At 39.2% G+C, this 25000-nt stretch overlaps 1 protein-coding gene and 1 long non-coding RNA gene across 6 annotated transcripts in view; one reads left to right on the forward strand and one right to left on the reverse strand.

The window, feature by feature from the left end:
* The window catches only part of LOC137658564 (uncharacterized), a 133861-nt gene extending 121435 nt beyond the window's left edge, over positions 1-12426 (reverse strand). The window contains exon 1 of one of the 2 annotated variants that reach the window (XR_011047369.1): positions 12354-12426. This is a non-coding gene — a long non-coding RNA (uncharacterized lncRNA). The remainder of the gene's footprint in view (positions 1-12353) is intronic. The other variant, XR_011047368.1, reaches the window with a different exon arrangement.
* TrpA1 (Transient receptor potential cation channel A1) overlaps positions 1-25000 on the forward strand; it is a 279964-nt gene that overhangs the window by 7423 nt on the left and 247541 nt on the right. The window contains exon 1 of one of the 4 annotated variants that reach the window (XM_068393454.1): positions 13117-13314. The exons of 2 other annotated variants lie outside the window; for them this stretch is intronic. In XM_068393454.1, the coding sequence (XP_068249555.1) occupies positions 13191-13314 (124 nt within the window). In that variant the 5' untranslated portion in view covers positions 13117-13190. Of the gene's footprint in view, positions 1-13116; positions 13315-25000 lie in introns of those variants that run through there. One more of the 4 variants, XM_068393456.1, reaches the window with a different exon arrangement.

Genomic DNA, 25000 nt, shown 5'->3' on the forward strand with positions numbered 1-25000 from the left:
TAATATTCAGAGATTATATATTCTGATGTCACCAGTACGACGAAAGTAATAACTTAATACATACATATATATATATATATATATATATATATATATATATATATATATATATATATATGTGCACACACATATATATACACACACACACACACACATATATATATATATATATATATATATATATATATATGTGTGTGTGTGTATTGGGTGATTAACATAAAAGATATACAGTATAGATGACAGGTTGCCGAGAGAAAGAGCTTTGGTGATTAAGTGCAACGTGTCATGTCTCCAAGTCTGTTAATCATCTATACGAGTAGTGATGAGAGATGGCAGGTAAAGCACAGTGGATATACCAGCAAATTTGTTGGGAAAAACGGATTTTGAGCGAAGCGAAAAATCTATTTTTGGGTGAGATGGCCATGTCGTCCTGATGGAAGGTTCCTTCAGTGGCTTCCTTTGGGTATATATGACTACCATAAATATTCCCAGAGAATTAAACTAAAGGTTTCACAGAATTCTAACTTCTGGTGCAAGTACCCTAAAAGTTTCCACCTAGGATATCGTATAGCAACAGGGGACGCATGCATTAACACGTCACATGGCTATCTGCACCCCACCTAGCGTTTACGCTTCGAGGGGGAAAGGTGGCGAGGTAACTGAGGAGCCGTTCCAAAGTTACCCTTCCTTCGTTACTGTTACGGTACTCGCAACATAAACAAACCGTCCGCCATACTGTGTGACGTCACGTCCGTCCTCATTCCTTGTCTGGTAGCTTCCAACATCGTTTGTTTGTTCCCAGTGATCATCGTTTATCTTGTGCATCCTTCGCCATGTCTCAACCTTCTGCCTCGCCGCCTTCTGGAAAATTTTGTACCAGGTTCTTGTATTGTTTAAATAAGCTCTGGCCGTTAAGTAACGATTTTTTACGCTAAAATCTTGTTTTGTGGCGGAGCTGTGCCTTGCCCGGAGGCGCCATATTATGACGCCGCTGTTCGCCTCGCATGCTTTATTTAGTTAGCCAGAACAGCCTTCCCGGCCTTATAACTAATTAAATATCATTAGTTATTTAGTCTGCATTGCTAGGAATTAGTTATATTATGCCGATGGTATTCTTCGGCGCTGTTAGTTAGCCGACCCCTTACTAGACTTTTAGCCTAGCCTAGGCCGCAGCCTAGTGTTCATGTTTACTTCTCCATGATATAATAAGTGTTTCTAGTGTTAATGTTAATGAAGATATAGGCATTTTTAAACATATACAAGATTCAGAGTTGCACATATCTTTCGCTTTCTAGGGACCATACAGGGACCGTGCCTGGTCCATCCATGTCACATCCCCTAACCCAACGTTGGGGCCCTTGTATGCTTCCTTATCTCCCCTGTTACCTTCGGGTAACCTCCCTCTGGGTAGCCTTGCTATATCTTAGCCCCTTACCCAGAATAATTTTCGGGTAGGTTAGGCTAGATCGTTCTTCCCTCTTCCCTACCATAGTATATGGGGGGACCTCGGACAGAACCCCAGAGTACCTATCGTTCATCCCAGTCCACCCTTAGGGAATGCATTTCCCTTTAGGTACCGACTGAGACTGAAGGTGGAAAGGCCCTGCCCTTCCCCCTAGACTGCTCTTGGTTGGGACACGTCCCTTCCTCCTGTGGCCTAGCAATATGTCTTCCCAGCCCTCCCTAATCTAGGAGAAGCTCTCCTGGTTTAGGTTAGGCTTTAGGGGATTCTGTTTTATTATAGTTTAGGACAGTAAACCAGTGCTGTTCCTACTCTGAGCTAGCCTACCCTAGGGTTGGAGAGCGTTTCTCTCCTACCTGGGTAGTATAGCATCTAACAGATTCCCCCACTCCTTGGGAGCTTTAGGGTTGCGGCCCCTTCTGCTCCCTCAGACCCCTACCCCCACTCTATCCCTTTGTGTCGGCTTGCCTTCACACCCCTGTCCGCTGTCCTACAATTCCTCCCTTGGGGAGAGTTGTAGGTTAAGCTGTGCTCTCCTGCTTGGCTGGCCGTTCTGCTACACTTCCCCCTCATAGTCGAACTATAGGGTAGTGTTGGTAGCCAGCCTGCCGGCGGAAGATCACCCTCTCTTACCTTTTTGAGTGTCCTCTGATCCTCCATTGGATTACCATAGGCATCCAGCCGTCTGCCGGCTCCCTGCCGCCAGGTGATAGGCATATCCCCACCTATCATGAGAGCACTCCTTCCGGAGGGAAGCCGGTCGGGTATCGGACATCATCCTTCCCCACTCCCTCCTTATCTTTCTCTCTTCTATCATGGTGCCGGTCCACTGCCGCCTCCGCCTGCCGGCGCTAGCCGCCGGCACCCCAGGTGACCTTCCTACTTCATAGGATGTTCCTATCTGAGGATTACCTAAGGCGACAACCTGCCGATTGCCGGGGGCCGCCGCTGCCGCCGACATCTCAGGCAACCTTCCATCTTATGTACCCAGCTAGGTTCACCAACGGCGACAGCCTGCCGGCTGCCGGAAGCCACCGCCCTGCCGGCGACCTGCCGCCGTGCCAGCGGTCGCCCTTATAGGTGTCTCCTACCTCTCTGCTGCTTAGTGTGTAGCCTTAGATGGATTCACCCCGCCGGACCGTCCTCCGGCTTGCCGGCGACGCTCCTGCGGCTTCCATGGATAAGCACCCCTCACCCCAACTGCCGGCCCCGTGCCGGCAGTCGACCTATACAGCCGTATAGCCAGACTGATCTACTTTGGTATTTCATACCTTAAAGACAGTGGCTAGGGTGTACGGTTGTACAGTGCAATGTTTCCAGCATACTCTGTGCTTCTCAGTGCAGTCTCTTGCCAGGACCTACCCAAATATAAGGGGGTTTTACCCTATTTTCCCCCTATTTTCTCTAGGTTCTGAACGATTTCAGACCCTCTCCCCTCTGTAGACAATTCCCTTATAAGGAAGACTAAGTCTGGCTTCCCCATAGGGATACCATTCCCTCCCCTAAAACCTCAGGTCCTAAGGAATTGTCAGCAGAAAATGTCACGGTAACTGGCTGGACGGGACTCACAAGTATGTGTCTTCCTACTTCCCTTCTAGCTCACCTATCCTGAGCTCACATAAAACACAATGCTACAGATTAGTGAATCTTAATTTTAAGAGTAATGTAAGCCATAACTCTGTTTTCCATGTACTCATGTTCTCTTTCTTTTACAAGAGGAGAACCTAAAGTGTGAGAGCTCCTTCTGCGGAGTTCGCCGCCCGGACTTCTACGGGCATAAGGCGTGCCTGACCCACGCCCCCTGTACAGCGAAAAAGGGCAACCTTAAATATTGGGATCCACAGTCCTGCTCAACCTGCAAAGGCCTCCTTGATGAGGTGTTCGACAACCCTCCATCCGCGGAGGCCAGGGACAATGCTCGAGAGAAACTGCGCAAGTGGGTGCGCGGTTTCCAGAAGAACGCCAATGAGAAGATGAGTTTGAATAGAATGTAGCATTGTTGGTATTTGCAAATAGAGACAAGGACGATGAAGTAACCAACGTTAGTATGGATGATGGAGAAAGGGGATGCTGTCGATTTGTAATTACCTTCGAGAAAACATAATTAATGATGGGAATATAAGCAAAAAGACAAATTTAAGAGTAGTATAAGGGAAAAAACAGTAAAATGTGCGCAAAAGATTGGTAACAGACTGGAGATAACTGCTGACTGAATGTAGTAAGAACTGAAGGAGGTCCACATTTTGGAGGTGAAGTTTGGATGTAGAGTGTGAATGTACAAAAAGAATCTGAAGCTATAGAGATGAAATGTACAGTACAGCTTTAATTAGCCAAGGTAACACTAAAGTGATCACCATTCACATAGCCTAATCTACATTACTACAATACAGTACAATATTTAGTATACAGTACTGTATAGTAGTTAATACAGTACTGTACAACAATAACACTAATACACAATGAATACACTAACATAAATTTATAAGAAAAAGTATCAGTCCAACACCACTAACCGTTTATGTACAAAGTTCTATGCAGTAGGGCAAGTCTAAAGCATGATGCAACTTTTGACTCTTGAGCCATCAACTGTTTGGCGTGTGGGGGCCATAATGTACGTATCACACTATATACTGAAATCACTATAAACACGCTGGATATGCACAGGTTTTGTACATCACTTTGTAATTCTGCACAAAGAGGACTGAAGCAGGAGATGTACGGACGAGGTTAGACGATGTGAAAGTGAAGCCGAGTCAGCTGCAGATGGGGTGTTGTTCTGTGCAGAGAGAGAAGCAAGAAGCAGGCAGGCCGGATGTAAATGAGTGAGGTCGGTTAGAAATCGTCGGGCAGCGAGAGGACTTATCACAAAACCACGAGTGGGTGAATTTCTATTTAATAGTTTATACAGCACTCTGTATCTACAACAATAGGAGAAAGGGAATGGAGAAAAGGTTTAATACCCAAGGAAGAAATAGACCTGATGCCTTCCTCTCCCAACATTGAAACCTCAGCCTTTTGAAGAATTCAGTGGAGATGAGGGAACTTAAAATGTATTATCACACCCTGGTCCATAGGCTGGATGAGCAATATGGTGTTGGTTGACTAGTAACTATCCCTGAAGTTAGTGGGATGGTGACATGCCTTGTTCAAAAGAAGCAGTAATTTAATGGGGATGTTCTTCTCTCAACAATAGTGAAAGCTGGATGAAATGATTCATGTATAAATCTTAAAAAATTATGGTGGTTACTCACATCTTGAATTTGTTTATTCAGATGATGGCAAGAGATGCCTTCAGGATGTTCTGAGTACCCTAGGACTTTCAGTATGTGAAACAAAATGGGACTTCAGTTTGAAGTCATTAGTAAAATTGTATGACATTGTCTAAGAGCCCCTCCCCCTGGAGATAAGCTCCAGGCAATTTGAACCAAACCGTCCGCATGCATTATTGTTAGGCCTTGTAGCTTGGTATGTTCTTCTTCCTTTCCAGGATAAAGGTTCAATCCAGCATTCTACGCCAAATAAAGGCCATTTCGTTGATGTTTAAAGATCTGCTTAATTAAGAATCCTTTATCCACTATGATATTCTTCGGTGGCAGGAAATTTCTCGGCATCTATTATAGGACTGACACCTGTGGCTTTGCACTGTATCTTGACATCGTGCTAACTGAAATGACAAATTCGTAGATAATTTGTATTTTTCCTAACTATACAAACCTTAGCTATTTATTAGGGGTTATACTTTCGGCGGAGCTGAAATGACGAGCCATTAAAATTTAGCGAGGGTTAACTACTCACACCGCTAGTTAGCGGGCGGTAGGGGAGGGGGTAGCTTGGTACCACTCCCGCTCACACAACTGTGACTTAGTTCACTTTGCTTGGAGATAGGAATTCAAGGGGGATAGGGCTGGCGGGCAAGTTTGTATAAATAGCTAAGGTTTGTATAGTTAGGAAAAATACAAATTATCTACGAATTTGTCATTTGTTCCATAACTGGAAAACAAACCACGCTATTTATTAGGGGTGACTCACCCATTAGGTTAGGAGGGGTGGACGTCCCTGCCAATCTGGCTTTTGGCTTTACCCGGGGGCTCCTTATCTGAGTATGTTAGGACTCAAAAGTAAGGGGTCCCTGCCCTCGCTAAAGCCTTGCTACGCAAGGTCCGCGGCCTACGCAAGCTGTGTGTTGAGACATGCAGAAGTGTGACTGTCTAGGTAAAGTTATTCCGAGTCTATTGTAGGAAAAACTGATGTAACCAAGACTTTCCCAATACCACCTCGCCAGGGTATGGGGACGCAACAGTATTAGCTTAATACTAGGTACACAAGGGAGCATGGTTTACCTGCAGTGGTTTGAGGTCAGCTTATGCAGAGAACCCAGGATGCTGCTTTCCCCACGAGAGGGTAGGATGAAGACAAGAATAAGAGCCAGTCAAAGCTTTTCATTCATGCAGACTAAAACCGGGTAACAGTGCCCTCAACCTTCTGCTACTTGTTCAATAAGGAACTTGAGGTATACAACCAGCTGTTGTGCAGCCACCACCGAACCGATAGAGATCGTATTGAGTTCCTGTGGGTCACGTCTTCCAGGAGAAAGGTTGTGAAAGTCACCTGGAGCATTCACATCCTGACATCGTGAGTCGTCATGTTGAGATGATGTTTTGGTGATCCTCCTTTAGTCTCTCCCAGTGCTGATGACAAGAGATGAGACCCGGATGGGCTGTTGCCGTTCTCTTAAGGTAGAGTCTCATACCTTACCCTGGGTACAGTAACGGATGATCTGGGTCGTCCGTTACCGAGTGGTGACTTGTGTAGGATCCGTCACCTCTGGAGATTGTGTGTGGCGACATACTCGGGGACGAAACTAAACATTGCCTTTCGCCTTTCTCATCAATGGGCGATGTGGGAAGAGAGACCATGAAGTTCCTTGACTCGTATGGCTGCTGTCAGTGTGTGTAGGAACATTGTCTTCTTAAACCAGGTGAAAATTTGTTTTCTGGTGAAGTGGAACATAAGGAGGTCTCTTTAGAGATCAGAGAATTTGAACCATGTTCCGAGAGGAAGGTCTCAATTCCGACTGGAGAAAGGCAAGTTGTAAGTCCGTATGAGTTTGAAAGTTCTAGTGATGATTGGATGTCCCTTCCTTTCAGTTTGAAGGTGAAGGATCAAGGTTGAGTGATCATCTTTATACCTGCTGAAACTGAATAGGGGGTCATTTCCTCTTGCATATACTCGAGGATTCTGCTATTACTGGAATAGAGGTATTGACTGGAGAGAGACACTTTCACATGACACCAACCAACAAGACATTATACTGCCTGGTAGACTGATGCTGAGGAATTCCTCAGATATTTAGACAACCTTTTCGCAACTTAATGCGAAAAGCCTCTGTGGGAGAGGAGGTACTGGGTAGTCTCCAGGCGTACAATCATAGCAAAGCTATAGCTTGTGGTAGGTGTTGAAGGGGGTTGTCTGTGATGTGGAGAGGGTTCTCTTGGAGAGACTATCAGGAGCTACAAAAGGTTTGGAAACCATTCTGCGTAATGCTATAGCGGAGCTAAGAGAGTCCTTGAGAGGCTAACTGATGTTCTAGCCTTCTTGAGTGCCCTCCTCCAGACAAAACAGGGAAGAGACGTAAACGTCATTGTTGTACCCATCGTTTTTGCCAGAGAGCCTTGGGGTCTAGGGCTGGGGAGCAACGGCAGCCTGAGGTTCAGGAGCGTTGCGAACAGATCCCTAGTTGGAGGATCCCGTAAAGTCGGGACTTTGTCGGCTACAAGGTGATCCAAAGACTATTCGGTATACCTTATCTGAGATGCTGTGCACAGATTGTCGACGAGCACATTCTACTAGTCTGGAATGAAGGGGGCTGATAGTGGTACCGAACGGACTTTGGCCCACCTTAGTGTTTATACTGTTAGATGGGAAGAGGCTACAAGCAAGTTCCTTCTTGCTTGCCGATGTGAGCCTCCATGTGGTGTGTGGTGTTGTCGCCCATCACAACACTGAGTGGTCAGTAAGGAACTGATGAGGCTGCTGAAGGACTGGAAAGTTGGCCTTCATCTCTTAAGACATTTAAGTGAAGGTACTTTTGGACTCAGTCCAGAGGGCTGAGGTCGTGTGGTGCAGCACTATGGTCCCTTCTCTCTTCTTTTGATGTGTTCTAAGCCCAGCATCAAGTCCGAGAGGTGGGGAAGGATGAGAAGGTTATACCGCTCTGTAGATTCTCGACTGACACCCATCCATTGAGGTTCGTCCAAACTTCTGGTCCCATGGGGGTCAGAATGTCTGGGGGATCGAGGGCCTGATTCCAGTCAGACTCAAAGTCACTCTGGGATAAGAGTTGTTCTTGTTTTTTTAGAAGGTTTTGTGGAGATTGGTGTCTAGAATCATTCCCAGATACACCAGTCTTCTGGGAGGGAAGTAGGAAAGACTTCCGCAGGTTTACCTTGATCACTGGATCTTGGTAAAAAGACTTCAGAAGTTCCGGTGTTAATGCAAGGTTGCCACTGAGTCTGCTAAGGTCAGTCAGTTGTCCCGAAACGGAGGAGATAGAAGCCGATCCTGTGAGACCAGGATGGGTGTAGTGGGAAGACCGAAGCACAGTGCCTTGACCTGGTGTTTCTTGTTTGTCTATTAGGTCCAGAGTGCAAATGAAGACCTGAGGTCTTAGCCCTTGTTCAAACTCCAACATGGTGTGGACATCGACCCAAAGGGACAGCTCCTTGCGGATCCTTTTGAATGGAAGATTGTTGGCACTGGAGTCTTGACTCGTGTCGTAAAGGATCAGACGCGATACCCAGAGTAAGAATTCTTCCCTGAGAGAGAATTCCTTTAACTAACAGAAGGAAGGCAACACTTAGCCCTACCATGCGCCCTGATGGGATTGATGCTATTCCTTAGAATAGAAACAATCTGGCGAATGTTAATTAATGGTTAATGATTGGGTATCGTGGTTACTGTGCAGTTGGAGAGTGTTCGCAAGTAATTCACTGTCGACAAGCCGTTGATGAGGGTTGTCCAACGTTTGCCGATCACTTTAGTGTGATGGCGAACAGCCAGTAGCGAGAAGTATGTTGTATACCTTCTGATCTAGGGAACTACGGGCAGAGGTTGACTAGTAAGTCCGAGTCACGAACTGCTGGCGAATTGCCGAATTATCGGTGAATCGGCGGTCTGTGAGCCGATGGTGAGCTAGAGATCAGCAAGCTGACTATGGTCCCTCCTGGTTGGTCAGAGATCAGCAAGCTGAATATGGGCTGGCCAGAGATCAGCGGGCTGAGTTCAATGATCGAAGAAAGATGAGCTGCCCATCGGTGATCTAGTGATCAGCAAGCTGATGACTGGTTATTGACTAGCAATCGGTGATTGGAACGCTAGCAATCGGAGACCGTTAGTCATTTGAGGGACTAGAAGTCAAAGATCAGCGTTGAGCTAGCAATTGGCAATCTGGTGATCGGCGACCTAGCCATCAGCAAACCGTGAACTAGCCATCAGCAAACAGTGACCTAGAGATCAGACTGTTGATGCTTTCCTGTTTGCTCACAGTGGTCTGTCAAGGAAAAAAGAAACTTCAGAAGAGACAGGGACAAAGGATTCCCCGTTTCGATTCCCCTTGTAAAATGGAATCTTCGGGATCTTGAATCATTCTGTGAAGCCTCTTCCCTCTTTTCCCGGCGGCCATGTTATGCGTTTGCGGGGAGAGGAATGGGGCAATAGTGAGCTGTCCAAAGAGTTTCATTCCTTTTTTCTGCCTATTGCGCGAGTGTGCAAGAGAGTACTGGAGAGATGGCACACAGGATGATGCTGGTGCTCAGTTTTTGCTGAAGCGCAGTTTCCGGTAAATGCGCAAAAGAGCGTTGGAGAGCAGGCAAGCGCTGGCGTATTGGATCTGCGAGCACTGGCTCTTTGGCAAGAGCCGGCGCATAGTAAGGCACTGTGTAGTTTTGTGCAGTCTCCCTAGAATGCGCCGAAACATGTGACTGGTTAAGCAAGGGCGGGTGCATTGGCGTGTGCGTGAGAGTACTATTGGTGCGCGCGGAAGGCTTTGGCGCGAGCGCGAAAACCAATGGCGCGCACACGGGAGACCATCGGCGTCCATGGCACACGGAAGACTGTTGGCACTGCTAGCACGCGGGCGGAAGACTGCTGGCATGCGCCTGGAAGATTGCTGGCGGTGTGGGTAGTTAACCCTCGCTAAATTTTAATGGCTCGTCATTTCAGCTCCGCCGAAAGTATAACCCCTAATAAATAGCGTGGTTTGTATTCCAGTTACGGAACAAACAACATTTTAAGAAGACACACTGTCCAGACCATATGAGAATGGTTAAGCCCTTCTCCTTCAGGTATAACTCCAGCAGATTCTAGAGCTAAGACTTTGCTCTCTACTGCATCAGCCACTGGCTCGTTGGTATGTGTTCATGAACCTGACTTTTGATCAACAACCAAAGGAGTCTTTTTTACATGTCTAACATTTGCTTTCTTCAAAAGGATGATAGCGATTATGCAATTATCTAGGGGAGAATAGGTTTCTTATCATATTGAATGTCGATAGTCAACCATGATGGCCTTTTTCACATCTTTTAATCACAGTTTTGAGCCTGTCTTCCATTGGAACGCATTACGCTTTGAATCTCTACCACTATCCATCTAGGAAACCTGGCAAACACAGGCAGAACAGGAATCTCAAAATATTAAAAGAAGGCAAAGTAACCAGGTATAAATGCTTAAGGTGTTAGTATGGTTTTGAGAACCAAGTGATGGACATTAGTTTTATTATGACATTGTTGAGTGATATTACACACGATGAAATAATGTTCCCTAGACTGAAATTTGCTAAAGAAAAGCAACTTAGAAGACAAGTTTAACACAAGCCAAAACTGCATAATGCTGGAAAGATATTGCACCCTATGTTAGGTTAGGTGGGGTGTGGTTATGATACAAAATATCCCCGTTTTTCAGTAATTCTATCTTTTCCTCATCCAATTACCCAGATTTCCCGACACACATGAGCTATGTATTTTTCCAACTTATTTAGTTTTTTCCAACTTATTTAGGTGCTACAGTACTGTATTTACGTATAGGCCTACCAGCCATGAGTGCCATGAAATCTGTTTCCCACTGGAATTCTGCAATAGTAATAATTTTATTTAAAGACGGGGCAGAAATTTCAAGTGTTTTTCACCACCAACAATACACTACTACAAAAAGTGACGGCTTATTTATAGGCATAACAGCAAACATTTTACATATTATTTTTAATCAAGTTTATGCACAAACTTCGTTTTATATCAATTTTGTTTACAATACATATTAAAACAATTTTATGAAGCAGCACTCCCCCTAATGTCGGTATTTATAAACAGTAACACAGACTACATATGCAATAAAAATGTTATCTGTATTTGCTATTGGGGTTGTGGTGGCCTGATTGGTAACGTCTATGCATGGTGTTTGCCAGATGGGGGTTCGAGTCCAGCTCAGACTTGTTAGTTCCTTTAGTGTCTGCAACCTTACCATCCTTGTGAGCTAAGGATGGGGGGTTTGGAAGAGCCTATTGGTCTATCTGCCAAGTCATCAGTGGCCATTGCCTGACCCTCCCTGGTCCTAACTTGGGTTAAGAGGGGGCTTGGGCATTGTCCTGCTTGCTAGGGCAATGTCACTGTTCCTTGCCTCTGCCACTCATGAGTAGCCTTTAAACCTTTAAATGAAGGTCAAAATCTGTGAAAACAAATTATTTTCTACAGGAATAACTATTTCTTCTGTTCAAAAAATTGTTCCGTCCGTAAATAGGATCTTACCAATTTGGCTGCCATTGTCATTATCGTCTTTAAAGGTTTAAAGGTCACTCACGAATGGCAGTGGCAAGAGACACTAGCAATGCCCTAGAGACTGACCATTTATAGGCTACATATGATCAGCACCCATTAAAGCTAAGGACCAGGGGTGGACAGGCAATAGTTGCTGATGAGTCAGCATATAGACCTATATGCTCCCCTCAATAACTCCCCCACTCCTTAGTTCACAAGGATGGTGAGGATGTAGACACTACAAGAAACTATCAAGCTTGATTGGGTCCCAAACTCCAGTCCAACAAATCGCTAGGAAGGCTCTTAATGCCTAATCAGTGTCTTCTTTGTACCATGTGACTTTTTGGGCAATGTCACCTACCTTCATTGCAGCACCAACTTTGACTTATTTAACTGTTTCTTAAAGTCATAAACACCCGGATAGAATTCATAAACATTTCGTAACCATCCAAAACTTTTGTAATATCGGTTATGTTGAATTTATCCCATTGCTATATGTATTACATTCCATATACCATGATATATTAATTCACACAGTTAATTTCACAAATGTAAATGATGAGGTACGACACTTAGGATATCGTCTCCTAAGTTAGATTAGGAGGGAAACCTTGGGTTAGGTCATCCTCCAACCGTATTCCTAGGTTTGTTTCCCAGGTGAAATGTTCTTTGGACATGATATACGTCTGGAATTGTAAGTGCCAAGCAAGTTCTTGTGGGGAATGGAAAATCCTAAATATAAATAATTTGAGGAAGAACCTGTTACTATGCAACAAAAGTTACATGAAAGAACGTGATTCGGTAAACAAGTAGCCATTGTATAGCCTATAAAACAATCTCCAACCAGATTATGCTCTAACCTCAATCAATAACAGCGGTAAACACAAACTACAAGAGTAACAAGATAGCCCAGACTAGAGGGTAAAGAAAAATTATGATTTTGCCTATGCAGTTCATGTTCTTTGAATATTAAATATATTTTTTTTTCTTAAGATTACAATAAAACCCGAGTAATGGTCAACAAATTGCCTTACTTTGCTGCAAATTGCACAACATAACACTTATCTAATACTGCACTAACTTACCTTTCCCATTCTGGCACCAATTTCCTGCAGACTGTCGAATCTATTTAGGTCGCTTGCAATTTCAGAAGCAAGATTAGTTAACCTAACTGCTTACTGGAGTAATCACCGTGTCTTGTAACTGCAGTGTAAAGTACTGTTACTCTGTAATATGACATCTTTATGTATCAACAACAACAAGGCATTCAGAAGTCAGAACTTTACTGATTTTGGAACTTTAGTTTCTGAACAAATCATTAGTGTTTGGAAGAAACAGTTACTTCTCCGAATCGCAGGTAACATTTCAAACATCAAAATAAATAGGTTGTACAATATTTCAATAATTTAATTTAATATACTTGGCGAAATATTAAATACCTAGATGTGTGATAACCATAGGAACTGTGCAAAAGTATGTTTGCTAGGTACGAAAATATTTTCCTCTTGTTCTGATAATGACAAAATAATTGCTGAGAAATTCCATGATATATATTTCAGTTGTTTTCAAGAGTGACAGAATTATGTAAAGTACTAAAAAATATTTGAAGTAGAGTTTCTATCTTGAAAGTATAAAATTATGATAGGTAGTCCTCAAATGTAATGTTATCGATCATTTTTTTTAATGAAAGTTTAAAAACACAATAATATTTTGGCATAATTAGACTTGAGAATTTTTTCATTTGATAAAAATTGGCACATTCATAAATGCGTAAACAAATGTATGCACAAAACGCTTCCGTTACAAAATGTAAACAAAAGTTTCTCATTTTGTACACTGAGTCTGATAGTGACACTAATCACTAATCACCTATATTTGTGCGAAAAAAGTTGAGAACGTCTTCTAATTACTTACAATCAAGTATGTCATACTGCCCGTATTGCATCAAAGTTCTACCAGAAAGGTGTTATACATTTCCTGCTCAGCCAGTACAAACTGTATGGATGGTCTTCAAAAGAATAGCTAAATATGTGTTACATTACACAGGTAGGTTGTAGTCTATGTTAAAACCGTTTGTATTTGATGATTATTCACAGGTAAAGGTTCTACTGTATTTTGATTCTATAATTCAAGGATGTCGAAGGTTAAGGCTGCATTACAATATAATTTAAGCATGTCTGATAATATCTTAGCCTGAATCTTGTTTAAAGAAAGGTAGAATTATATAAAATAAAAGTAGCCTATGTCTTCAGTTGGCTTTACCTTTATTTAATCCAAGATAAGCCAATGTATAGAATATAGTCTTAAGTAAGGCCGACCATAAACAACTATGATCATCCCCCAAGCCTCAGTGTTTATGTATGATAGTGGCCATCTGTATGTATGGTACCGGCTGATTAAGGATACGGTAGTGTAAGGGAGGTCTCAGGGGCCTGTTAAACCGCCCCCCCCCCCCCCCCCCCGATAGGTAAGTAGGTAAGGACATGCCTTGAAGGTTAGGTTAGGTGTCCATATTTTATGGTCGTTGGAGGAACTGGCCACTGATATACAAAGGCTTCCAAGCCTCTTCTCCAACGAATTTAGGACTTATGATGGCCAGGCAATGGCCGACAATATCAAAGCAGGTAGACCTGTAAGTTATGGACATTATGGAAAACAATGGGCCTTTACCTGATCTTTCCAATTGTAAATATTTACCACAACTGTTACTATTATGCAGATGGGTTTTACTATAGTTACGGTTGGGACAACATTTTCTAATAAAAAATACTTTTTCTTTTAGAAAAACTAACGTTTTCTTCCAAAATGATACTCATTCGGTGTTTTGTGAATTTTGACCCATATTATATTTGCAAACCACCTGCATTTGTTTCCTAAAACATTTTGTATAGCATGTATGAATACTGTCTTGAGAAACCAGTTTTTTTGGGGAAAAGCTAAAATGATTAGTCACGTTAATCTAGAAAAACTGTTCGTATGTTTAATCAATTCCAATAAATGCATAGGAAATGTCAAAAGCATATGGCGAGATACTCTCGACTCTAACCTAACATAAAAGGCCAGGTCCTATCGGATTGGAGAAGTGGTGGCTGTTATTCTCCAAACTTTCCTGACCTATATCGACCCAAAGTACCGCAGATTAGGCTATACTGTAGAGTAAAACAAGGATGCATTCTTTAGGTAAATAACCTGGACTTACCTTACCCACACCACCGGTCTTACAACTCCATATGTTATAATTAAATACTGGGGTGAATGCTTCATCTAAACCTGAGCTTTTCTAACCTAACTTAAGTTGCCCGATCTTAACCTTTAGGAATGGGATGCTGTACAGTATTAGTTTTTACTTACTTAACAGTAATTTGTTGATGCTGGGCTTGGCTTATGTGTTTGTCAAAATATAAATGGCCTGGCTTTTCATGATTATGGTTGTTCACTCCCCAATTTTCCAAAGATTATGTAATTTTGCTTAATTTGTAGAACAGTAGTCATTACAAATTAAACCATTTCCATACAAATTTTTTACGCTTAGATTATTCCTCCATTTTTTCTTCCTTTCTTCCATCTTGTCGTCCAACCACTTTTAACTTTTACTTCATAGTTGAACTGCTGGGGTTTTCTCCATTTGCACCTGGGAGCAGAGTGACCTCTTGGGCCCTAATGCTGGGCAATATAGTCCAAATTTGTGGCTGTAGCATTCACCATATACTCAAGTGTTGATATATGAAGTGCATTATTCAATTATTTATAAGGTGTTTGATTTGAACTTTGTATGCATAACTAGATTTTTAATTTGACTAATATTCTGAGACTAATTTTCCATATCTCTCCTCATGCTATGAGTGTGTCTCTTTCCCCGATGCAGCATCATACCAAATAAAAATGAATTTTGTGAATTATTGTTTGGAGCCTATGTGGTGACATGATTAAATAGGAGTATGGAAGTTATTTATGTTCATCCATATTATAAACCTAATGACGTGAAATCTAGATTACAGTACTTTTGTATCGCTATACAGAAAGGTTTAGAATTTGTTCAAGTTACAGTAGGTCATTTAACCTATATTAGCAAGAGATTGGGTAATTGATTCTAATCCCCAAATCCAAAAAATTGGTGTATGGAGAGTCTTTCCAGATATTTAGAGACTTAATAGTATACATATCCTGAGGAAATGTTTCGATTTGTTTATTCTGGTGGCATATTTTGAACATTGTTTTCATGTTTAGTCAGTAGCTGACTCTCATTTTAAATTGTTGAACGAGACTTTCTTGTATTTAATACCTTAATCCCTGATCTTGGTATTAATCTCTAGCACCGCCAATGAAGTATCTCATTGGACATGCTATAATAGATCCATTACATTTAAAACATTCCATACTAGATCATTTGGCACCTGTTACTAGTTATACAGCTGATTCCAACAGTTTTTCTCTTATCTTATGGGAGGTTCAATATTTAACAGTGTTTTAGAAGTTTTGTTCTGTTGTGATTAAATGATGGAAAGATTTTAATCACATACAGGCAGTTGAATCTATATAACTTCAGTTGTCCAAACTTCATGTCAGTCCATTTGTTCGTAAATCAGGTTGACTTGACTATTCTTTCATATGTTATTTGTTATTTACTTTATTGTATTGTATTTTTGTCATTTCCCTTTCATAATTTATTATTATATCACTAGTGTATGTAACCCGTCAAAAATGACGAGTATATATTTAGTTAGATGTGCACACACAGATTCAGCCCTTTTCACCCCCTCCCCCTTTCCTAACAACCACACGGCAGTTTGGGCAATTTGTAGGAGATTTTGGTTTCTGAGTGGTTGCCACTCAGCATGTAAGGAATGATATATAAATATATATATATATATATATATATATATATATATATATATATATATATATATATATATATAGATATATATACAGTTATATATATATATATATATATATATATATATATATATATATATATATATATATATATATAGCCAAACACATGCTCTTTATTATATAAGGGAGATCACTTATTTGTTATTTCTCATTCATGTTTGATTCTTTACTTTCAATTTACTTTCCCCTTGTCTGCTTTCTGTGATTATCCATTTTATAGCATTCTGCCTAACCAGTTAGGGCTACAGTTTCTCCATAATGGCATAAGGCTGGAATCTACACGCGCACACACACGCACGAATGAAACCCAAACCGGGTGGGTCTCGGGTAGATTTATGAATTCATATCTTATATGGCAGGCCTACACAATTCCATTTTAAGCAAATTGACCGCAGACTGACTAAATATTTTGAATACTTAAGGAAATATTATCTGTAACCTATAACTGTAATTTGGGATATACATCAATAAAGTAAGACAGACAGACAGACAGACGCACATTTGCCAAATATGTGATTATGATAACCTCAAAGACCTCTCAACTTTTCGATTACTTTATAAGATTTGTGGTATACAGCCCCTTTTGGAAATATTTTAAATCGATAGCACATTTTTCTTTTAAGAATGTAAACCTATGAAAGAATTTTATATATATATATATATATATATATATATATATATATATATATATATATATATATATACACACATGATAAATTTTGCACTTATAGACTTTTTTCATACTCAAATAAGCCATATAGTATACTCCTCTTAGTATCTGGGTTCTCTATATACCTCGGGATCAGAGACCCTAGGGGGAATCATCTGTTTCTTGGGCCTGGGTTTGACTCCTCAGCATATGGCATATGTATATATTATCTTTGAGTTGATTCCCTCTTGGGTCTCAGATATATATATATATATATATATATATATATATATATATATATATATATATATATATATATATATATATATATATATATGTATATATATATATATATATGTATATATATATATATATATATATATATATATATCTATATATCGATATATTTATTTATATATATATATATATATATATATATATATAGATAGATTGATAGATAGATATAGATATATATATATATATATATATATATATATATATATATATATATATATATATATCTATATATATATATATAGTATATATGTGTGTATATATATATATATATATATATATATATATATATATATATATATATATATATATATATATATATAATGTGTGTTGTGTGGTAATTATGCTCATTACATTGAATGTTGTTTTCATTCTGCAATTTTTCTTAACAAGTAATTACTGTATTTTAGATAATGAATGTGTTATTGACAGCTAATATTGGCTAAGAAAGAATTTTCCAAAAAGGGGAATGGCTTTCTCTCTCTCTCTCTCTCTCTCTCTCTCTCTCTCTCTCTCTCTCTCTCTCTCTCTCTCTCTCTCTCTCTCTCTCTCTCTCAGTTGGCGTTGAGATAATTAGTATGAGGATTGATACGGTAAAAGCTTTCTAGACATCTTATTAGTGAGTTCCATCTTCATCATTTCATCTAGAGTTTGAAGGTTTTTGCATGCCCCGAGAATGGCCTGTCTGTTTGTGGTATTAATGAATTGTTTACGTGATAATGTAATTTATTAATATAGACATTGCTTTGCTATTCGCATGTTGAAATGAACTTTTCTTTTCTTGAATTCTGAGAAATACATGTGGTAGGAAAGGTGAAAACAATCAATTATTTGAATTTTTCTGAAATAGTTAATTAATATTTTGTTTTTCAAAGTCGTTAGAGTAGGCTACCTCGATTAATCTGGTGAGTTTTCATCATATGGTTTCAGGCTTTAAATTAATCTGCGGATCAGCTTTCTAGACATGTCTTTATCTTATATATTTTAAAACTGGATTATGATTAAAAGCAGTTATGTTTCATCAATTAAAATATTCATTTGAAATAAAATGAATCATGAGGAGCTCGGTATATACTAACGTCACATATTCGCTTGCTATTAAGTTTATTAATTTCAACTGAAATTTAATGACAGTTTTTGGGTTTATTAGTAGTATTTTTCGAACCTGTTAAGAAATATTCATAATTCCAATTCGATTACTAATAAGTAATTTCGTTTAGTATTTGTATATTTACTTGTAATTACTTCCTCCAAGACGTCCCTCGTTAAAAGAAGTGATTGATCCTACTTTGATAAAAAGGTAATATTTCATTCCACTTAATTACTACCTACTACCCAGGTGGCCGCTGTGGTAACGTCCCTGACTGTTGAACGCCCGAATGGGGTGAGAGTCCCGCTCAAACTCGTTAGTTTTTTTGGTAGCTGCAACCTCACCATCCTTGTGAGCTAAAGATGGAGGTTTTGGGGGAGCCTATAGGTTTATTTGCTAAGTCATAAGTAGCCATTGCTTGGCCCCTTTTGGTCTTAGCTTGGGTGGAGAGGGGTCTTGAGTGCTGATCATATATTATATATATATATATATATATATATATATATATATATATATATATATATATATATATGTATATATATATATATATATATATATATATATATATATAATGGTCAGTCTCTAGGGCATTGTCCAGCTTGATAGGGCAATGTCACTTCTTTGCCTCTGCCATTCATGAGCGGCCTTTATACCTTTAAACCAGAAGGATAATTTTTGAATTTTAGAATGTCTCTATTAGCTGGAGTTAGAAAACTTTATTATTACGATGGGTTACATTCAATCATCTCCTCCCCAAATGACGTCTGACAGTTGCCACCGAAATGGAAAATGTCCAATTACCACAGCTAAGATCAAAAGCTGGCAGTGGCCTTTTCAAGTTACTTCCGAAGTCCACTTTGGTTTCTATCGACTGACTGTTACTGCAGCTTGTAAATGCTTCTTGTCTTGGTTTTATTAAATTGGTCTTTAAAAGCGATAGGTTATTATGTTTGTGATGAAACTAACATTAATTAGATTAAAAAGTATTTCAAGTAAAATCATTATGAATATAATTTGTTGGAAGAGTATGGCTTAGCTGTAATTGATTGAATGTCTATATTGAAGGGTTATAATAGTCTATTGAAAACGGCCGTGTCTGGTAATGTGTTAAACTGGGGTTGGACACCCACTCAAGCTCAATAGTTTTTGAAAGTGTCTGCAACCTCCCTATCTTTGTGAGCAATGGATGGTAGATTTTGGGGAGCCTGTAGTCTTGAGTTATCAACAGCCATTGTCTGGTCCTCCCTGGTCCTAGCTTGATGGAGAGGAGTCTTAGGCACTGACCGTATGTATATATGGCCAGTCTGTAGGGAATTGTCCTGTCTCCAGGGTATTGTCCTGTCTCTAGGGTATTGTCCTGTCTCTAGGGCATTATCCTGTCTCTAGGGTGCTGTCCTGTCTCTAGAGTGTTGTTCTATTACTAGGGCATTTTCCTGTTTCTAGGGCATTGTCCTGTCTCCAGGGCATTGTCCTGTCCCTGAGACATTGTTCTGTCTCTAGGGTGTTTCCTGTCCCTAGGGCATTGCTCTGTCTCTAGGGCATTGTCCTGTCTGTAGGGCATTGTCGTGTCTTTTAAGATATTGTCCTGTTTCTAGGGTGTTGTCCTGTCTCTTGTGTATTTCCATGTCTCTAGGGCATTTTCCTGTCTCTAGAACGTTTTCCGGTCTCTAGGGTGTTTTTTTTTTTTTTTTGTCTCTAGGACACTGTCCTGTCCCTATGGTATTGTTCTGTCTCTAGGAAATTTTCCTGTCTCTAGGCCATTGTCCTGTCTCTAGGGTATTATCCTGTCTCCAGGGTTTGTCCTGTCTCTAGGGCATTGTCCTGTCTAGGACATTATCCTGTCTCCAGGAAATTTTTCTGTCTCTAGAGCACTGTCCTGTCTCTCGGACATTTCCCTGTCTCTAGGGTACTGACCTGTCTCTAAGGTTTTGTCTTGTCTCTAGGATATTGCCTTGTCTGTAGGGTATCGTCCCGTCTCCAGGGTGTTGCCCTGTCCCTTGCGTCTACCAATCGTGAGCCACTTTTAAATATTTAATCAATTGTAAGATTAATTTTGTGAAAACTTCGCCTTGGCTTTCTTCCCCAATTCTACCGGTTGTGTATCATATCATTCAAGACATTAAATGAGTGATTATATCATTCGTCGGACGACATTCCACGAAGAGTCTCCAACTAATAGTCCTTCTGTTGGGGGTAGTGTTATCAGTACATATCACGTGGTGTACTGTAGGCGTTACTTATATGCCCTTACAGTGTCCCTTCAGATTCTAGCTTCACATCCATTCTTCTTCGTTCTCGCTTACATTTTCCATCGGGCTGTCCAACGTCTTCTAACGTTAGTGCAGCTGTAGATATTCCATAGATGTTGAATGGTCTCACAGGGCCCAGCACTTTCCTACATTATTCAAATCCATGAATCCAATCCCAAGAATAGTCCTTCGGTGCTTATTTAAAACGAGAATCGTCTGGTGTAATTGCCAGTGGTCCAACACACTCGCATATCAGTGGGGATACCTTAATGTGGTGAAAGGCTTTGCTATCGCCATGATCAGCAAAGCTGTACTAGTCAGGGCCACCCATACTAGGTTGGTTTGCTGAATCTCCCACCATCACCAATCCTCACTGGCCAGCGTGGTAATGAAAATTGGCGAAACCCCTTACATGACTTTACATGACTGAGGCTTTTGTCCTGCAGTGGACTAGAAACGGCTGCATTTGTTATATATATGCGTGTATATATATATATATATATATATATATATATATATATATATATATGTGTGTGTGTGTGTGTATATATATATATATATATATATATATATATATATATATACAAGCGCTGATATATAGGTATTTCATGTTCATATTTACACTTTTGTGTACATTTGCATGCCTGTGTTTCTATGTATGTATGCATGAACATAGTTATAATTACGTACCTTTTTAGGGTAAATGAAAAATAACATTTTCATCAGGATCAATTCTACGAGCAGCCAATTACATGCAAATAAAAAAAAATATATAAAGAAATAAACGAAAACCCGAATAAAAACCCCTGGATGATATAATATCGAAGTACACATAAATTGGAAAGGGGAAAGTGTGAATTTTGATGTGCGCAGCTGAACGAAATTGATGGAAATGAATACTAGTTTTGGATGGGATTTCGAAATCAATAACGAAATCAAGCAAAATTTCCATTATGGCAGTTGAAGGCCACGATTGGTTTTCGATATAATCAAGTTAGGCCAATTGAAAGCGAAAGTTAAAATTTTAAAAAGCCCGAACTTCCTACATCCACGGATATGCTAACAGGTCATATTGAAATATATGTATATACTAGTGTACGCGCCCCGTCTAAAATGGTGGCTATATATTGAGATAGATATGCACACTCGCCCATACAGATTCAATCCTTCCCGCCCTTTCCTAACTACAACACTAGTTTGGGTAATTTGTGGTAAATTGTTGTTTTCCGAGTGGTCCGCATTCAGCGTGATATAATACACACACACACACACACATATACATATATACATACATATATATATATATATATATATATATATATATACACTTACACACACACATATATATATATATATATATATATATATATATATATATATACACTTACACACACACACATATATATATATATATATATATATATATATATATATATATATATACATACACTTACACACACATATATATATATATATATATATATATATATATATATACACTTACACACACACATATATATATATATATATACACTTACACACACACACATATATATATATATATATATATATATATATATATATATATATATATATACACTTACACACGCACACACACATATATATATATATATATATATATATATATATATATATATATACACAGTATATCACCTTCCAAGTGGGGATACCGTACCGTGGTGAAAGGGTGTGCGTATCCCCATTATCAGCAAAGATTGGTTTGCTGTGAGCAATCAAACGAAAAGTTCCCACCATCACCAATCCTCAGTGGCCAACATGGGGATGAAAACTGGCCAATAAACCAGACATGAATTAAAATGTCTGGGCCCTATGTCCTGCATTGGACCAGAAACTGCTGCATATTATTGTTTTTGTTCATATATAAAAATTTGGTAGGTACTCGAAGTATTTTGGGAGGGTTTGCTTGCCTACCATGCCATGTCATTCTGCTATCCACCACAGCCAACTCACTGCCGGGTACATAATTTGTTTCAGCCTAGGTTGAGTGGTATTTGATTGTAGATGCCTCAGTAGCCGAACACAGGCTGTTTTGACGATGCCTTGTGTGGGAGTTTACGCTATATTAGAAGACATTGGTCTGTGTTTCTAAAGTTATTCTGATTTTACATCAGGACAAACATACAAATTAAAGCTAAGACTGGTCGCTGTATTACATTTGCCGAGCAGGAATCGGGGAATGGATGCTAAGGTTGTTTTTATTGTCATTATTGTTGTTGTTCAATTTATTTTTGTTCAACAGCTTGGAAATGTAGCATTTCACTAGTGGAAAACAGAAATTGTGCTATTCGTAATCATGCTTTGTTTTCGGTTAGGTAGAAAGTAAACGTTTTAGATGAACGAGTATCATGGTTAGGGCATGGATGGTGATTGTGGGGGATCATAGGGGGTGGGGGGATCCTATACAAACGTTTCAATTCCAAAAACGCCTCGGAAACAGGAAGCAGACGTAAATACGTTTGTATTTGTAATAACATAACTAATGACTCCTAAAGATTTAATGACAATTGTAACAAGTAATTCAGCATTATCCGTCACTTTGCAATAAAAAGAACGCTAATTGCCAATTATGTGGATATGTCTCATCAAGGTAACTCTAATTCTATAAGTCTTGAGTGACGGACCAAATCTTTGATTAGTATTGCGTTGATAAATCTTTCCTAACGATGTCTTTAAGCACTTTTGAAGACTGTTGGTATCATTCTGTTCCGAGACGAGTGAATTGTTCATAATGATATCTGAGGAGTAGAGGGTAAATCAAATGTGTTATCTGTTTGCTTGAAAAAACAAATTTTTATTAAGGCAATTTGAAGTGCTTGTTAGTAAAGGTGAGCTGTTACGAGCGACAAGGTGTTGCATTGGATCCTGATAATCTACAGAAGGAATGTAGATATGCATATAAATTTATATATATATATATATATATATATATATATATATATATATATATACATATATATATATATATATATATATATATATATATATATGTATGTATATATATATATATATATATATATATATATATATATATATATATATATATATATATATATATATATGTTGAAAGATTACAATGGTAATACAGGACAAAAACTTTGACCCTTAAGGTACTCTCACAGGCCAATTTGAATGTGATCATTGTATTCGTTAGGACACAAATTGATAGTGTTAATCACCGAAGACTACATCTTCTAGAAAATCATTTATATTTAAATTAAAAAGATTCACTGTATAGAATATTGAATGGTGGTATTCAGTTAAATGACACATAACGTCGATACCTTTATGGGGAGGTAATTTAAAAATTATTGCATTTCCCCAGTATCCTGTGCTTTCTGTAATGTCTCAGTGCTTTTCTTAATCCCATAATACGTTTCACAACATCTTGCTTAACTTTAGAAATCACAAACTTGGTTGTGATTTCAGGTAAAGTTGATTACTAATTGCTTTCCCCATCTCTTGTCTGACTTTTGGTTCTGGTGTATGGCTTTAACAAAATTATTAATTAAAGGTATATGGGATGTTTAAATACCGAATTGGTGGACATTATTCATGTATGGAGTTTGCATTTGGAGTTCAGTTTTCAATCACCCTAGTAAATATTGACTAATGATCTTATATTATGTTATAACTACAGTAAATTGATTATCCAGAATAGAAGATGGAGGGAGATGATGAGACAAACTATTGGGTGATTGTTTAAAGAGCTAATTGAATTTCATGCGAAATGATTATTGGATATTATAGGGTTCTTTTCAGAAGGGGTCCAATATAGTTGACCTTCCTTTTTGTGACTCCAGTTTATAGTAATTTTGAATTTGCTTTCGCTTAATATTATCGTACATTTTGTTTATCTTGGTATTGCTCGAGAGAATCTGCTTCATTTATTTTACGAGGGTTGGAAATTGAATAATGTCAGTATGATTGTTTTTCCATTTGATTTATCTAAATGTTGGGAACTTCCGGGTTTAGTTTATGCAATTTGCAATATCTGCAGACAAATGTGCATCGAGTGGTTAGTGTTGACTATGCATTAGATCAGCGCTTAGGGCAATTTTGCATTGTATTCATAGTTAAGTGTTTGTTGCAATATTTACTCATTTGCAATGATATCCATTTCCCACAAAAGTAATTATATTTATGGGAGTCGGTCAAGTATTGAACATGGAGGGCAGAAGAAGGATGGGAAGCCAAAGTTCTGGTGGAAAGATAAATTATGAAATGACATGAAGGGAAAGGGTCTAAGAGAATAAGATGTAGTGGACAGAGGAAGATGGAGACCGCTGACTAGTAACAGCGACCCCAAATAGAAATGGGAAAAGCTGAAGCCAAGGAAGAAGGGGTCATGCATTGAAGTATCTTGTGTAAACATCACATGATAATGTTATTTGCCAATCATGGTGTCCCTTGCCAGGACACCTTACAAATTCTCGTGTTTTTTTGTATTTCTGAATGTTACGATAACTTTAGCAGGTTGATTTTCATAAACAAATAAGAACACGTACATAGATGTCC

This window comes from Palaemon carinicauda, chromosome 19, assembly GCF_036898095.1.
Source record: "Palaemon carinicauda isolate YSFRI2023 chromosome 19, ASM3689809v2, whole genome shotgun sequence".
Taxonomy (NCBI): domain Eukaryota; kingdom Metazoa; phylum Arthropoda; class Malacostraca; order Decapoda; family Palaemonidae; genus Palaemon; species Palaemon carinicauda.